General features: G+C 41.5%; 1 protein-coding gene across 1 annotated transcript; it reads right to left on the reverse strand.

Annotated features, from left to right (window-relative positions):
• Positions 1-643: 643 nt before the first annotated feature.
• On the reverse strand, positions 644-1,284 carry LOC128266927 (uncharacterized). Its single transcript, XM_053003719.1, has 2 exons — positions 821-1,284; positions 644-758 (listed from the first exon to the last, which is right to left on the reverse strand). The coding sequence occupies exons 1-2, from the start codon at positions 1,282-1,284 to the stop codon at positions 644-646; spliced, it is 579 nt and encodes a 192-aa protein (XP_052859679.1).
• Between the last annotated feature and the right edge of the window lie 15,978 nt (positions 1,285-17,262).

Here is a 17,262-nt window from a genome sequence, read left to right on the forward strand (position 1 = left end):
ATAGCTTGAACCATTTGGGTATGCGTGAATCAGGAGGGGATAACCTTAGTGTAAACCATAGTATATAATAAAGTTAGGACGAGCGTTTAAGCGATTGTCAGTTTGAACCTCGACGTGTTTTGATCAATTTTATTCGACGAAGACGGCTCGACAGTCCGCCTGATCACGTGAAGTGTTGTATCAGTAAGTAGTTTTCTCTTCGGAAAAATTGCAGGATCACAGACACCTCGGGTTTGGTCCTTTGCAACCGTTCGTCATTGCAACATTGTCAATTGGTCAATGGAGGAATTGGTGCACTTTCTCAACGAGCGGATTGCAAATATCGGTATTACCGGATTCGGATTGCAAATATCAGGATTGTGACCAATTGAAGCAGTGGATCGATTTGAAGAAATTTTTGAGCGGCTTGAAACGGCAAACAAAGATCTCCGCTTCCTCCATGCCTGGCTCGATGGGAACCACGTCCACGTCATCCATGACTGCGCGTACTCCAACCTTTCGTGCAGATGTTTCCGCACTAAACTACTGGGCCAAAAGTGCAAGCGGCGGCAGCTCCGAGAGTTACACGAGAAAGAGATTGATAATAATAATAATAACTGGCCTTCCGTCTTACGACATGGCCTGACGAACAAATCCTCTCCAGTTAGCTCGGTCCCTGGCCGCCGCTCTCCAATCCCTGGGACACCGAGTGCTCTCCGCCAGATCCCGCTCCACCTGGTCTAACCACCTTGCTCGTTGCGCCCCTGGTCGTCTTTGCCCTATTGGATTTGAGGCGAACACCATCTTCGCAGGGCAGTTGTCGGGCATTCTTGCAACATGCCCTGCCCAACGTATCCTTCCGGCTTTAGCCACCTTCTGGATACTGGGTTCGCCGTAGAGTTCCGCGAGCTCGTGGTTCATCCTTCGCCTCCATACTCCGTTCTCCTGTACGCCGCCAAAGATCGTCCTCAGTACTCGTCGCTCGAAAACTCCGAGTACTCGCCGGTCCTCCTCTAGCATGGTCCACGTCTCATGCCCATAGAGTACAACCGGCCTTATGAGGGTCTTATACAGGTCACACTTCGTACGGGTGCTAAGTCTGTTCGACCGTAGTTGTTTGTGGAGCCCATAGTAGGCACGACTTCCGCTGATAATGCGCCTCCGGATCTCACGGCTGGTATCGTTGTCCGCCGTTACCAGTGAGCCGAGGTAGACGAACTCGTCGACTACCTCGAACTCATCGCCGTCGATCCCAATACTGCTGCCTAGGCGTTTTCGGTCGGCTTCGGTTCCGCCGGCTAGCATGTACTTAGTTTTGGTCGCATTTATCCTCAACCCAATCCTCGCTGCTCGAGAAAGAGATTGATGCCATCATCAACTACAGTGGTAGAGATTTGTTTGGCCGAACAAAAAATTCTGGGAAAAAAAGCAGTATTGTATCCAAACGAACTTGCTTATTCGTGTTATCGCACTGCATTCGTGTTGGTGCATGGGTTACTAATAAACCTGTGAGGAGCACTTGTGAAGTGGCGATAACGTGCGGAGAAAAAAAATAAAAGAGCGATCTTACGGGTTCGTTCGAACAATCACCGAACAATCACCGTTCGTCCGTTCGAACTTGAAATGAAAAGAAATGCTTCACGCGTGTGGAGGGCGCGCCATTTCCAAAAAATTTTTAAAACTAACAGACAGACAAACGGATTTACAGACTGATAAACTGAGAATATGACGTCACATTATCAGAAATTCATATTATACAAAAAAACCCACTTTATCGGAAATTTGCTGCATCATACGCTGTATTATACCAGACATACTAGGGGTGTGCATTGAGAATCGGAATGTTAAAAAGATGGCTGTACCTGCCGATTGGGACTTCCCAGTTTTGCTGTTCATTCATCATTACCTTGTTTTGACATCAGGTAAATGATTTCAGGTCGAAAAAAAATTATTTCGGTTTGCAACCCATCTTTAAAGGGTTAAACTATGTCAACTTTTGTGCCTGAAAATGACGTTTTGCGGGGATTATTATTTTTCTGCTCCTCTTGAAGAAAACTGCTTCGGAATCGCACCAAATGCTTGTCGGGACTTGTGTTTGGAAGATCGCAGTGCTTTAAGTGGTTTAAAAAATTCAAAATGGCGATTTTGACTTAACAAAAAAAAGCGTCGAAGGACTCCAAAAAACGGACTTTCTGATGGGACAGAAAGGTGTGGTGTTTCACAAGCTCCTAAAACCTGATGAAACGTTAATTCCGATCGCTACTGACAACAAATGATCAATTTGAACCATGCATTGATCGAAAAACGACCAAAATGCAATTCTAGTGGGTTCAATGGGGCGCCTGGTGGCCCGTGGAATCAAGCACCAGGCGCCCAAAAAACAAAACTGTTTCAGGATACTATCAAATCACTTGGATGGGAGCTGCTATCCCTCCCCGCGTTATTCACCAGACTTGGTTCTTTCCGAATATCATTCATTTTCATCGATGGGACACGTATTGGCTGAGCAGCCCTTCGTTTTTCTACGAGGAAGTCGAAATGGGATGACTAATTAGTTTACTTAAAAAGTCGAAGAATTCTTTCGTCTGGGAATCCATGATTTAGCAGAGAGATAGGAGAAATGTATAGCTAGCATGGCACATACTTTGAATAATAGAAAATCGCATTAAATTTTATAAACATTTTTGTGTGATTCCGGCATTCCGATTCTCAATGCACACCCCTAGTAATGTAATATATATGTATATTACATTATATGTAATACAGTGTATGATGAAATACAGCGCATGATGCAGTGTACAGCTGATAGAGTGAGTTTCAATAACGATGTGAATTTCTGATAAAGTGGATTTCTACTTCATTACAGAAACTCACTTTATCAGAAATTCACATCATTACTGAAACCCACTCTATCAGAAATTCATTGCATCATACGCTGATATAATACAGATAAATTATCAGAAATTCACACTGTGGCAGATGTGTACAAACCGCGGAGTGTTAAGAACGGTTAAAGTGAAGCGCGACGATTCAAAACGATTCACTTTACCATGGAACAATTTTTTTTTCTTTTTTTTTGTACCAAAATGGGTAAAGGCGGATACAAGCCAGAAGCCGGTGCAAGCGGCGATAGCGACTTGATTATTATCCAAAATCAAGAGCTACATTCCGAACAGCACGTGGCTCATGAGCTAAAAGTAACCATAATATTGGTAGTAGTGGTAGTAGTTCCACATACAAAAGCAAATTCGAAGGGGCTACGCCAAACATGAGCGCTCGAATTCCAGCAGATAATTTGCCTGCTGACCTGGTAAACATCGACATCTCTGGCCATGGATTACTTAATTTCTGGAACAAGGCAACTGTGGAGAATAACACCATTAGAGGCAACAAGGAGAAGTTAACCGAAGATCACGCATCGCAGATTGTCTTCCATGCAGCAATGGGAACTCACAAGGAGAACCTCAACCTGTTGGAATGGATGACGGACAGAAAATTCATGACACGTCGTGAAATGCTTCCCTGTTCGGGCGCACGCGCGCGTCACCTTACCTTGGCAGGAAAGCTCGAGTTGGCAGGATTGTAAATAGAACGAATAGGGTTCGTAATGTAAATATTACATTTAGGGCCGGCACGGGCAGGTACCACCTACAAGGTGGTCTGCCCCCGCCCCTAAAGAAGGCACCTGGGCCGGATACCGAACGGAGCCATCGCCGTGGCGATGAAAGAATACGAAACAGTGAAAACAGAACCTTGCCACATGGGATGGGAAAAGGAGGCTCGAAACCCGAGGCAAACGCCAGTGGAGAGAACGATTTGATCATTATCCAAAACCAGGAAGTGCACTCGGAGCAGCATGCAGCTCACGAGTTAAAGTTGAATATTATTCTAGTAATCTTGTGCTTGTTGCTAGCGCACAAGGTGTTCAAAATAATATTTAACACCATGCAAAAATATGCAAAGAGTGCGGCGTTGAAGGCGTACGAGCTGCCGAAGTAGGCAGCCCAGCTAGCAGCGACGACGCCAGCAGCAGCCGATCGCCGAGATGCCAGCAGCCGCCGAACGCCGAGATGCTACCAGCCAGCGCAACGCAGTGATGACGCAGACAACGAAAAAACCCTACACGAAAGGTGGGTCCGTGTGATATGTTGATACGTGCAAATAAAGATCAGTCTATAACCAGCCACCGCAGTGTCAAGATATAATAGTGGCGACGAGGATAAAGTCAAAAAGTCGAAGTCAAGTCAGTCTCAAAATCAAGTCAGTTTCACCAGTCCGAAAAATAGTCGAAGATGGGGTCAATATGAAACATTGAACCGTACGTTCTCGGTGACTGTTTCGAGGAATACGTCGGTAGGATGGAGATGTGCTTCGAAGTGAATGTGGTCGAGGAAAAGTTAAAAGTGCCATTCCTCATAGCAATGGCCGGAGCGCCATTATACTCCGTGATGATCAAATTGTGTGCACCAAACGACCCAAGAAAAAAGACATACAAAGACATAGTATCGGTCTTGAAAGAGCACTTTAAGCCGAAAGTGAATGTTGTGGTCGAACGGTTTAAGTTTCGAAAGTATAAGCAAACGATTGAACAATCAGTAGGCGAGTATGTAATCGAGCTGAAAGCTTTAGCACAAACGTGCAAGTTTGGTGATTTTCTAAAGGATGCTCTGCGTGATCAGTTAATCGCGGGACTTCGTGATGAGGAATTACGAAAGCGTTTGCTAACGGAGGTAAACGTGCATTTTGATAGGGCTATCGAAATAGCAAAGGCATGGGAGGCTGCGCTCAAGCAGAACGAACAGTTAGCAGAAAGAAACGTGGGAACGGTAGCTAGAGCCGCGCCTCAAGGTCAAGCGATCTGCCCGAAAAATCGAAAAGCAAAAGGTGTGAGTGAGCAGAAAAAATCAGCGGCAGCGTGTTATCGGTGTGGGAGAAACCACGATCCGGTATCGTGCCCAGCGCGATTATGGACATGCTATGTGTGTCAGCGTGTCGGACACACGTCGAAAGTGTGTAGAAAGAAGAAGAACGATGGGATTCGCAAAGTCAAAGATCGCGAAACAGGAGTGAGTGAGGCAGAAGTCATAGAGCTATCGTGTAACGGACGCGCATTGGAGTTTGAGATCGATTGCGGTGCCTGCGTGAGTGTGATTAGCGACAAAACGTATAAGGACATATTTAAAACCGATCCGCTGTTACCATTACACGCATCATTTATATCAGCCTCGGGACAATCTGTGAATCCGATAGGTCGGATAGCTGTGACCGTTGAAAATCAAATAAACGGAAGAAAAAATAAACTTTGGTTGGTCGTCATACCAACCGAGAGGGAAGTCTCACCGCTAATGGGAAGAGACTGGTTAGATGAGATGTTCCCGGAGTGGAGAAAAGTATTCCGGATGGCTAGCCTGAAGTCGGAGACGTTTGCAAAGGAAATTGCCGAAAAGTTCCCGAACATCGTACGAGAGGCAGAGGACAACACAATCGTTGGTTTTGAAGCCAATTTAGTAGTGAAGAAGGACATGGTCCCTGTTTTTCACAAAGCATATTCTGTGCCATACGCCATACAAGAAAAGGTAGCAGACGCGTTGGAAGATCTAGTAAAAACGGGTGTGTTAGTACCAACGCGATTTTCAAAATGGGCAAGCCCTATAGTCGTAGTGCAGAAAAAAGACGGAAGATTACGTCTGTGTCTAGATGGTAAAGCGGTACTGAACAAATGTTTGTCGATGGAGCACTACCCGTTACCGTTAATTGAGGATATTTTCACAAAAATTTCGAACTGTCGCGTATTTTGTACAATAGATTTAACGGGTGCATACTTGCAAGTGTCATTATCGCAAGCGTCGCGTGAAATTTGTACCATAAATACCCATAAGGGATTGTACCAATACACGCGCATGCCGTTTGGCATACATTCGGCGCCGGCATTTTTTCAAGGCATTATTGACCAGATTTTGAAGGATACCGAAGGCATAGCGTATCTGGACGATATATTAATTGGAGGAAAAGATATGGAAGAGTGTGAGCAAAACCTTGGTAAAGTGCTGAATAAGTTAGCGGAGCACAATGTAAAAATTAACATGGCAAAATCAAAATTTTTGCAAACAAGCATTGAATATTTAGAGTATGTTTTATCGGAGCAAGGCATACAAACTAACCCGGAGAAAGTAAAAGCGATTGTTAGCATAGCGAGCCCAGAAAGTGTCGCTCAACTTCAATCATATCTAGGTTTGTTGAACTACTACAATAGATTCGTACCGAACCTGTCAAGTGTATTACACCCATTGTATAATTTGTTAAAAAAGGAGACACATTTTGTCTGGTCCAAGGAATGCCAAAATGCATTTGAAGAGTCTAAGAACATGTTATTAAAGCCGGAAGTGCTAGTTCCGTACGAGGCCCTCAAACCATTGGTGTTGCAAGTGGACGCCAGTCCGTTTGGGTTAGGAGCTGTGTTGTCGGATACGCGCCGAATTGGCATCCGCGAGACTGACGTACTTAATGTACACACCTATTACATGTTTACGGATATTGTGCCGTACGAAGTAACACACTTCCATAGGCCCGATTTGGCCAAATAAATTTTCCAATTCTGCAGCAGTAGCCAGCTCATAAATGTTAGCGACGACCAGGACGCAACCCGGACGGACTTCGGAGACACTGCCGCGGCGCCGGGATAAGAGCAGATTCCGGAAGAGCAGATTCCCACAAAGGGAAACACTAAAATTTCCCTACGCTTGAAAGGGCAAATAAGGCATGAAGCAGCCACTAACAACTTATCATGTAGGGAAATTAAAGAAAAACTTGATGTCCCAGTAACAATTAGGCATATTGCACAGATCCTTAATGACTCTACGAACATCAGATGGAAAAAACTGAAAGGAAAACCTAAGCTTAATTCGACCCATAAGGAGAACCGCCTAAAATTTGCCAGAAAGTACATGAAATGGGAGAAAGAATGGCAAAATGTGATATTTTCGGACGAACAAAAGGTTTAATCTAGATGGCCCAGACTGCTATAGCTGTTATTGGCATGACATAAACAAAAAAAAACATCGTGCGATCCAAGCGAAATTTTGGAGGTGGAAGTTTGATGGTGTGGGCAGCATTCTCATACCATTCGAAGCTTCCTATTTGTTTTATCTCAACCCGAATGAACTCGGAAATGTACCAAGACCTACTGGAAGACGTTTTAATTCCCTACCTTGAAATTGATGGCCATGAGGACTTCATATACCAGCAAGACAATGCATCGATCCACATTTCCAAGCAATCGAAGGCTTGGTTTCAAGATAAAAACATTCTGTTACTCGAATGGCCGGCCTGCAGTCCAGATTGTAATCCCATGGAGAACCTTTGGGCGATATTAGCTAGACGGGTTTATGCAAATGGACGTCAATTTAACGACATTGCTACTTTACGAGCAAGTATTCAAGAGTTTTGGACCAATATTGACGTACAAACTCTACAAAAATTGTGTGAGTCAATGCCAAACCGCATTTTCGAAGTAATTAAAAGCAGAGGTAGTCATACCAGTTACTAACTTTTGACTAGCATCGTAAAACTTCTCTGTAAAAACTATTTTTGAAGAGTTCGGCCAAACGAATTTCTAGGCCAAAATTGTCGTTTTCCTTAATATTTACCAGAATTGATTTTTGTTTTTTGATTTCGTTGTGAATTATGATAAAGAGTAATGAAATACAACACTAGATTTTTTAAAAATGACCAAACATCTTTAACTATTGAATAAAATGGAAAAAACTTACTTCGGCCAAACGAATCTCTACCACTGTATTACTTCCAACGGCCCAAAGTGTACCTCTACGGTAAAACACGATTTTACCACAACGCCGAATATAATGATCGAATGTTCTATAACCGATTTGTCAAAGATACCACAGAGCCAATTATGGTAATTATGGTTTAGCACATTATGGTATGGTATAATAGCGAATCAGGAGAATAAAAGAGGCAGATTCCTACTTGACGGCTCACGGTAAACACTCTGACCGTGAGACCAGCCAAAGCCACTTGTGTTGCGTCGAACTTATTGGGGCTCGCCCAACTTAAGGTCTTCACGTGAATCCTCGTGGTCGGATTAAAAGATATCCGAAATGCAGCTTCAGGTTAAAGCTGCCAAAACGGTTCGGAAAATCTTTGAAGATATAGTGACAACGATAAGAATAAAATTGGATGAACCAGAACAAACCACGTTTAGGGTTCTGGTTAAAGTAATAATAGGGACTATTAAATTAAGAAATAGCATAATTCACAGGTAAATGATGGCTGCTAAAGTCGACATCAGGTTGGGTACCACCAGAAATTCATATCATTTTATAAAACCCACATTATCAGAAATTCTTATTATCAAACAGCCAGCCAGCATTATAAGTTAGTTATAATAATAAATCATTGCTGCACGTGGAAAAAAGATTGAAGCCCCTTCTGAGGATGTTTCTAACGAAAAGTTGCAGTGACCCTAAACTTGAGGACAGCGCAGTTGAGAAAAGATCTGTCCTGTTCGATTTGAATTAGACAATCTGCTGGGTCAATGATTTGTGTTGCTGTTTTTACATATTTTCACATCAATAAGAACTCTCTTCAATCATATGATACTTTAACACATGTAAAAATTTCTATGAACATTTGATTTGCTTTGCAGTCCAGAGAACAGTTTTTCGGTTTGTAAAAACCAGATTGGCGGGTATAGTAAGACAAATTGTTGCCTTTTTTGATGCTGAAGTTAGCGTCACTCGTGTGCCGTCGCTGGTCGGAGCTGCCCTTTCTGGGCGAAGGATGGATCATGAAAGATTGGTCCTTCCTGTTCCCAAATGTTAAAGTGAAATTTTGCTCAACACCAACATAAATTATCGCAATATACGTAAGAAGAATTGTTGGCCGGACAATAGTCACGCTGATAGCTTCTGAAAGCATCAGAAATTCATATCATCCCAGAAAACCACATTATCAGAAATTCATACTATCCCAAGAAACCCACATTATCAGAAATTCATATCATTTTATAAAACCCACATTATCAGAAATTCTTATTATCAAACAGCCAGCCAGCATTATAAGTTAGTTATAATAATTAATCATTGCTGCTTTTGGAAAAAAGATTGAAGCCCCTTCTGAGGATGTTTCTAACGAAAAGTTGCAGTGATCCTAAACTTGAGGACAGCGCAGTTGAGAAAAGATCTGTCCTGTCCGATTTGAATTAGACAATCTGCTGGGTCAATGATTTGTGTTGCTGTTTTTACATATTTTCACATCAATAAGAACTCTCTTCAATCATATGATACTTTAACACATGTAAAAATTTCTATGAACATTTGATTTGCTTTGCAGTCCAGAGAACAGTTTTTCGGTTTGTAAAAACCAGATTGGCGGGTATACGAAGGTCACTATTTATATTTCGGGAATTGGCAACACTGATGTCATGTGAGTCCATCTGATGGTTCCATCGTAAAGTTTGACATTTTGGACGACATACGTACTCAGAACATTTTGTCATACGGACGCTATTTGTTTATTTTATATTTAGTTGAAAGTTTCGTCTCGGCAAAAAAATGGAACTGAATCGTGAACATTTTCGAGCGATGATTTTTTACGACTTTCGACGTGGATTATTACAACAAGAGTGCGTCAATCAACTTAATTTGACTTTTGGCGATGAAGCTCCATCAAAAACCACTGTGTATCGCTGGTATAGTGAATTCAATCGTGGTCGTAGTTCGCTGTCCGACGAGTTTCGTGAAGGTCGTCCAAAATCGACTGTAGTGCCAGAAAACATCGATGCTGTGCACGAAATGATTAAGCAAGATCGTCATGTAACCTATTGTGAGATTGAGGCATCCCTAAGCATTAGTTCCACCAGCATATATGCGATTTTACATGAACACTTAGCTGTGCGAAAATTATGTTCACGTTGGATCCCACATAATTTGACAATCGCTCAAAAAAAGGCTCGTGTCGATTGGTGCAAAGAAATGCTTCAGAAATACAATCGCGGTGCTTCAAAAGACGTTTATAAAATCGTGACAGGTGACGAATCATGGATATATTCGTATGAGCCCGAAAGTAAGCAGCAGTCGACTGTATGGGTGTTCCAAGATGAACCAAATCCAACAAAAGTTGTTTGCACACGAAGCACTTCAAAGAAAATGGTGGCCTGTTTCTTCGGAAAAACTGGTCATATTGCAACAGTGTCTCTAGAGGATCGTAGAACAGTAAATTCTGAGTGGTACACAACCATCTGTTTGCCAGAAATCTTCGGTGAAATAAGGAAAACAAACAAGAGACGTCGGATTGTTCTTCATCATGACAATGCCAGCTCTCACACATCGGCTTAAACAAGAGACTATTAGAGCACTCAAAACATCGAATTGATGGGTCATCCGCCGTACAGCCCTGATTTGGCACCCAATGATTTCTTTTTGTTCCCATCCGTGAAGAATAAACTGCGTGGTCAACGATTTTCATCGCCCGAAGAAGCTCTTGAAGCGTTCAAAAATCATGTTTTGGAGATACCTCATTCGGAATGGAATAAATGCTTTGAAAATTGGTTTAAGCGCATGCAAAAGTGTATCGATCATCGTGGCGAGTACTTTGAAAAACAATAAAAATATATTCGCAGCTTCACTATTTGTTTTTGTTCCTATTCCCGAAATATAAATAGTGACCCTCGTAGTAAGACAAATTGTTGCCTTTTTTGATGCTGAAGTTAGCGTCACTCGTGTGCCGTCGCTGGTCGGAGCTGCCCTTTCTGGGCGAAGGATGGATCATGAAAGATTGGTCCTTCCTGTTCCCAAATGTTAAAGTGAAATTTTGCTCAACACCAACATAAATTATCGCAATATACGTAAGAAGAATTGTTGGCCGGACAATAGTCACGCTGATAGCTTCTGAAAGCATCAGAAATTCATATCATCCCAGAAAACCACATTATCAGAAATTCATACTATCCCAAGAAACCCACATTATCAGAAATTCATATCATTTTATAAAACCCACATTATCAGAAATTCTTATTATCAAACAGCCAGCCAGCATTATAAGTTAGTTATAATAATTAATCATTGCTGCTTTTGGAAAAAAGATTGAAGCCCCTTCTGAGGATGTTTCTAACGAAAAGTTGCAGTGATCCTAAACTTGAGGACAGCGCAGTTGAGAAAAGATCTGTCCTGTCCGATTTGAATTAGACAATCTGCTGGGTCAATGATTTGGGTTGCTGTTTTTACATATTTTCACATCAATAAGAACTCTCTTCAATCATATGATACAGGGTTTTCCATTTCGGGCTTTCGAAAGTATACAGCCCTGCGCTGACAATCGTTTGACATAGCTGTCAACCAAATCGTCATATCGTTAGTTGAATGTCTGCCATTTTACAATATGTATCGTTTTAGTATCGCACAACGTGTTAACTTTGTTAAATTATACTATAAAAATGATGAAAAACCGGCAAATGTTTTTCGAGCATTACGGACGAATTTTGGTCGTCATGGACGGCCTACAGAGCACACAATTGCTAATGTAGTGCGTAAATTCGAACGAACTGGATCCGTAGCGGATATTGTGAGACCTGTGCATCATCGTAATGTGCGTTCGGTAGAAATTATTGCTGCTGTTGCTGCCAGTGTGGCGGATGATCCGAATGTTTCGATTCCACGGCGTGCTCAGCAATTGGGCTTGTCAAACACATCGTTGTGGCGAATTTTGCATTTGGACTTGCACCTACATCCATATAAAGTCCAACTGGTACAAAAATTAGAGCGTGGTGACCATGGAATGCGTCGGGCATACGTCAATTTGGTGAACGAACAACAGCAGCAAAATGCTGAATTTTCACATCAAATTTTCTTCAGCGATGAGGCACATTTCGAGCTCGGTGGCTATGTGAACACCCAAAATGCCCGTATATGGGGTTCAGAAAATCCACACGTGATTGTTGAGAGGCCATTGCATCCGCCAAAAGTCACTGTTTGGTGTGCATTATGGTCTGGTGGCGTCATCGGGCCGTATTTCTTTGAAAATGACGACGGCGAGACGGTAACTGTGAATGGTGAGCGCTATGGCCGCATGTTAACCGATTTTTTTTGGTCTGAGATTGAAGATATGGATACGGATGACATGTGGTTTCAGCAGGACGGCGCCACGTGCCACACAACACGACCGAACATTGCGCAAAGTTTGCCGAACATTGCACAACATTGCGCAAAGACATTGCGGGAAGTTGCGCATTCTTTGGAGCAGATTAGGACTTTTGTCATTTGGTTCATCGTGGCAACTCTCTTCCTTATGTCACAACGGTTACCTCATGATACTCGTTGTGCGGATTAAACTGTTTTTGTTCGCCTATGTTGTACGTATTGTTCTGCAACTACATATTTGTACTATTAGTACCAATATATCATCTTGTACAGATGACGCCAAACGCACTCAACGCAAGGGATATTAAGGCCCATGTTATAAATTGTAAAATAATAGAAAACATTCAACTAGCGAAGTAACTTATTTATGTACTAATTATTCTTTAAAGACGCACAACGTCATGGTATTGTACATATCTGATCGATGAAGCATAATAAACGACATATAAGATTAACATGGCCATATTGCGAATGAAATTTCGGGACGCATAATTTCGCGTTTTGGTGATGCCAATTGGCCGTCCAGATCATGCGATTTGAACCCGTTAGACTTTTTTTGTGGGGTTATGCGAAAGACCGTGTCTATGCCGACTCTCCGCAAACTCTTGAACATTTGAAAGACAACATTCGTGAAGTTATGGCCGAGATACCGCCCCATATGTGCCGAAAAGTCATCGAAAATTACCTGTTCCGGATCAAGGTGTGCAAGGAAGCCCTAGGTGGACATTTGAATGATGTTGTATTTCACACTTAATGGCATAAACCAAACTTTAATTTGAAATAAAAGTTTCATCGAAATTCGAATTCTAAGTGTGTTTTATTTCAATTTACTTTCGGAATTTAAAGTTGGAAAACCCTGTACTTTAACACATGTAAAAATGTCTATGAACATTTGATTTGCTTTGCAATCCAGAGAACAGTTTTTCGGTTTGTAAAAACCAGATTGGCGGGTATAGTAAGACAAATTGTTGCCGTTTTTGATGCTGAAGTTAGCGTCACTCGTGTGCCGTCGCTGGTCGGAGCTGCCCTTTCTGGGCGAAGGATGGATCATGAAAGATTGGTCCTTCCTGTTCCCAAATGTTAAAGTGAAATTTTGCTCAACACCAACAGAAATTATCGCAATATACGTAAGAAGAATTGTTGGCCGGACAATAGTCACGCTGATAGCTTCTGAAAGCATCAGAAATTCATATCATCCCAGAAAACCACATTATCAGAAATTTATGCTATCCCTTGAAACCCACATTATCAGAAATTCATATCATTCCATAAAACCCACATTATCAGAAATTCTTATTATCAAACAGCCAGCCAGCATTATAAGTTAGTTATAATAATTAATCATTGCTGCTCGTGGAAAAAAGATTGAAGCCCCTTCTGAGGATGTTTCTAACGAAAAGTTGCAGTGATCCTAAACTTGAGGACAGCGCAGTTGAGAAAAGATCTGTCCTGTCCGATTTGAATTAGACAATCTGCTGGGTCAATGATTTGTGTTGCTGTTTTTACATATTTTCACATCAATAAGAACTCTCTTCAATCATATGATACTTTAACACATGTAAAAATTTCTATGAACATTTGATTTGCTTTGCAGTCCAGAGAACAGTTTTTCGGTTTGTAAAAACCAGATTGGCGGGTATAGTAAGACAAATTGTTGCCTTTTTTGATGCTGAAGTTAGCGTCACTCGTGTGCCGTCGCTGGTCGGAGCTGCCCTTTCTGGGCGAAGGATGGATCATGAAAGATTGGTCCTTCCTGTTCCCAAATGTTAAAGTGAAATTTTGCTCAACACCAACATAAATTATCGCAATATACGTAAGAAGAATTGTTGGCCGGACAATAGTCACGCTGATAGCTTCTGAAAGCATCAGAAATTCATATCATCCCAGAAAACCACATTATCAGAAATTCATACTATCCCAAGAAACCCACATTATCAGAAATTCATATCATTTTATAAAACCCACATTATCAGAAATTCTTATTATCAAACAGCCAGCCAGCATTATAAGTTAGTTATAATAATTAATCATTGCTGCTTTTGGAAAAAAGATTGAAGCCCCTTCTGAGGATGTTTCTAACGAAAAGTTGCAGTGATCCTAAACTTGAGGACAGCGCAGTTGAGAAAAGATCTGTCCTGTCCGATTTGAATTAGACAATCTGCTGGGTCAATGATTTGGGTTGCTGTTTTTACATATTTTCACATCAATAAGAACTCTCTTCAATCATATGATACTTTAACACATGTAAAAATTTCTATGAACATTTGATTTGCTTTGCAGTCCAGAGAACAGTTTTTCGGTTTGTAAAAACCAGATTGGCGGGTATAGTAAGACAAATTGTTGCCTTTTTTGATGCTGAAGTTAGCGTCACTCGTGTGCCGTCGCTGGTCGGAGCTGCCCTTTCTGGGCGAAGGATGGATCATGAAAGATTGGTCCTTCCTGTTCCCAAATGTTAAAGTGAAATTTTGCTCAACACCAACAGAAATTATCGCAATATTCGTAAGAAGAATTGTTGGCCGGACAATAGTCACGCTGATAGCTTCAGAAAGCATCAGAAATTCATATCATCCCAGAAACCCACATTATCAGAAATTTATGCTATCCCTTGAAACCCACATTATCAGAAATTCATATCATTCCATAAAACCCACATTATCAGAAATTCTTATTATCAAACAGCCAGCCAGCATTATAAGTTAGTTATAATAATTAATCATTGCTGCTCGTGGAAAAAAGATTGAAGCCCCTTCTGAGGATGTTTCTAACGAAAAGTTGCAGTGATCCTAAACTTGAGGACAGCGCAGTTGAGAAAAGATCTGTCCTGTCCGATTTGAATTAGACAATCTGCTGGGTCAATGATTTGGGTTGCTGTTTTTACATATTTTCACATCAATAAGAACTCTCTTCAATCATATGATACAGGGTTTTCCATTTCGGGCTTTCGAAAGTATACAGCCCTGCGCTGACAATCGTTTGACATAGCTGTCAACCAAATCGTCATATCGTTAGTTGAATGTCTGCCATTTTACAATATGTATCGTTTTAGTATCGTACAACGTGTTAACTTTGTTAAATTATACTATAAAAATGATGAAAAACCGGCAAATGTTTTTCGAGCATTACGGACGAATTTTAGTCGTCATGGACGGCCTACAGAGCACACAATTGCTAATGTAGTGCGTAAATTCGAACGAACTGGATCCGTAGCGGATATTGTGAGACCTGTGCATCATCGTAATGTGCGTTCGGTCGAAATTATTGCTGCTGTTGCTGCCAGTGTGGCGGATGATCCGAATGTTTCGATTCCACGGCGTGCTCAGCAATTGGGCTTGTCAAACACATCGTTGTGGCGAATTTTGCATTTGGACTTGCACCTACATCCATATAAAGTCCAACTGGTACAAAAATTAGAGCGTGGTGACCATGGAATGCGTCGGGCATACGTCAATTGGGTGAACGAACAACAGCAGCAAAATGCTGAATTTTCACATCAAATTTTCTTCAGCGATGAGGCACATTTCGAGCTCGGTGGCTATGTGAACACCCAAAATGCCCGTATATGGGGTTCAGAAAATCCACACGTGATTGTTGAGAGGCCATTGCATCCGCCAAAAGTCACTGTTTGGTGTGCATTATGGTCTGGTGGCGTCATCGGGCCGTATTTCTTTGAAAATGACGACGGCGAGACGGTAACTGTGAATGGTGAGCGCTATGGCCGCATGTTAACCGATTTTTTTTGGTCTGAGATTGAAGATATGGATACGGATGACATGTGGTTTCAGCAGGACGGCGCCACGTGCCACACAACACGACCGAACATTGCGCAAAGTTTGCCGAACATTGCACAACATTGCGCAAAGACATTGCGGGAAGTTGCGCATTCTTTGGAGCAGATTAGGACTTTTGTCATTTGGTTCATCGTGGCAACTCTCTTCCTTATGTCACAACGGTTACCTCATGATACTCGTTGTGCGGATTAAACTGTTTTTGTTCGCCTATGTTGTACGTATTGTTCTGCAACTACATATTTGTACTATTAGTACCAATATATCATCTTGTACAGATGACGCCAAACGCACTCAACGCAAGGGATATTAAGGCCCATGTTATAAATTGTAAAATAATAGAAAACATTCAACTAGCGAAGTAACTTATTTATGTACTAATTATTCTTTAAAGACGCACAACGTCATGGTATTGTACATATCTGATCGATGAAGCATAATAAACGACATATAAGATTAACATGGCCATATTGCGAATGAAATTTGAGGGACGCATAATTTCGCGTTTTGGTGATGCCAATTGGCCGTCCAGATCATGCGATTTGAACCCGTTAGACTTTTTTTGTGGGGTTATGCGAAAGACCGTGTCTATGCCGACTCTCCGCAAACTCTTGAACATTTGAAAGACAACATTCGTGAAGTTATGGCCGAGATACCGCCCCATATGTGCCGAAAAGTCATCGAAAATTACCTGTTCCGGATCAAGGTGTGCAAGGAAGCCCTAGGTGGACATTTGAATGATGTTGTATTTCACACTTAATGGCATAAACCAAACTTTAATTTGAAATAAAAGTTTCATCGAAATTCGAATTCTAAGTGTGTTTTATTTCAATTTACTTTCGGAATTTAAAGTTGGAAAACCCTGTACTTTAACACATGTAAAAATTTCTATGAACATTTGATTTGCTTTGCAATCCAGAGAACAGTTTTTCGGTTTGTAAAAACCAGATTGGCGGGTATAGTAAGACAAATTGTTGCCGTTTTTTATGCTGAAGTTAGCGTCACTCGTGTGCCGTCGCTGGTCGGAGCTGCCCTTTCTGGGCGAAGGATGGATCATGAAAGATTGGTCCTTCCTGTTCCCAAATGTTAAAGTGAAATTTTGCTCAACACCAACAGAAATTATCGCAATATACGTAAGAAGAATTGTTGGCCGGACAATAGTCACGCTGATAGCTTCAGAAAGCATCAGAAATTCATATCATCCCAGAAACCCACATTATCAGAAATTTATGCTATCCCTTGAAACCCACATTATCAGAAATTCATATCATTCCATAAAACCCACATTATCAGAAATTCTTGTTATCAAACAGCCAGCCAGCATTATAAGTTAGTTATAATAA

The sequence above is a fragment of the Anopheles cruzii genome, chromosome X, assembly GCF_943734635.1.
Source record: "Anopheles cruzii chromosome X, idAnoCruzAS_RS32_06, whole genome shotgun sequence".
Classification (NCBI taxonomy): domain Eukaryota; kingdom Metazoa; phylum Arthropoda; class Insecta; order Diptera; family Culicidae; genus Anopheles; species Anopheles cruzii.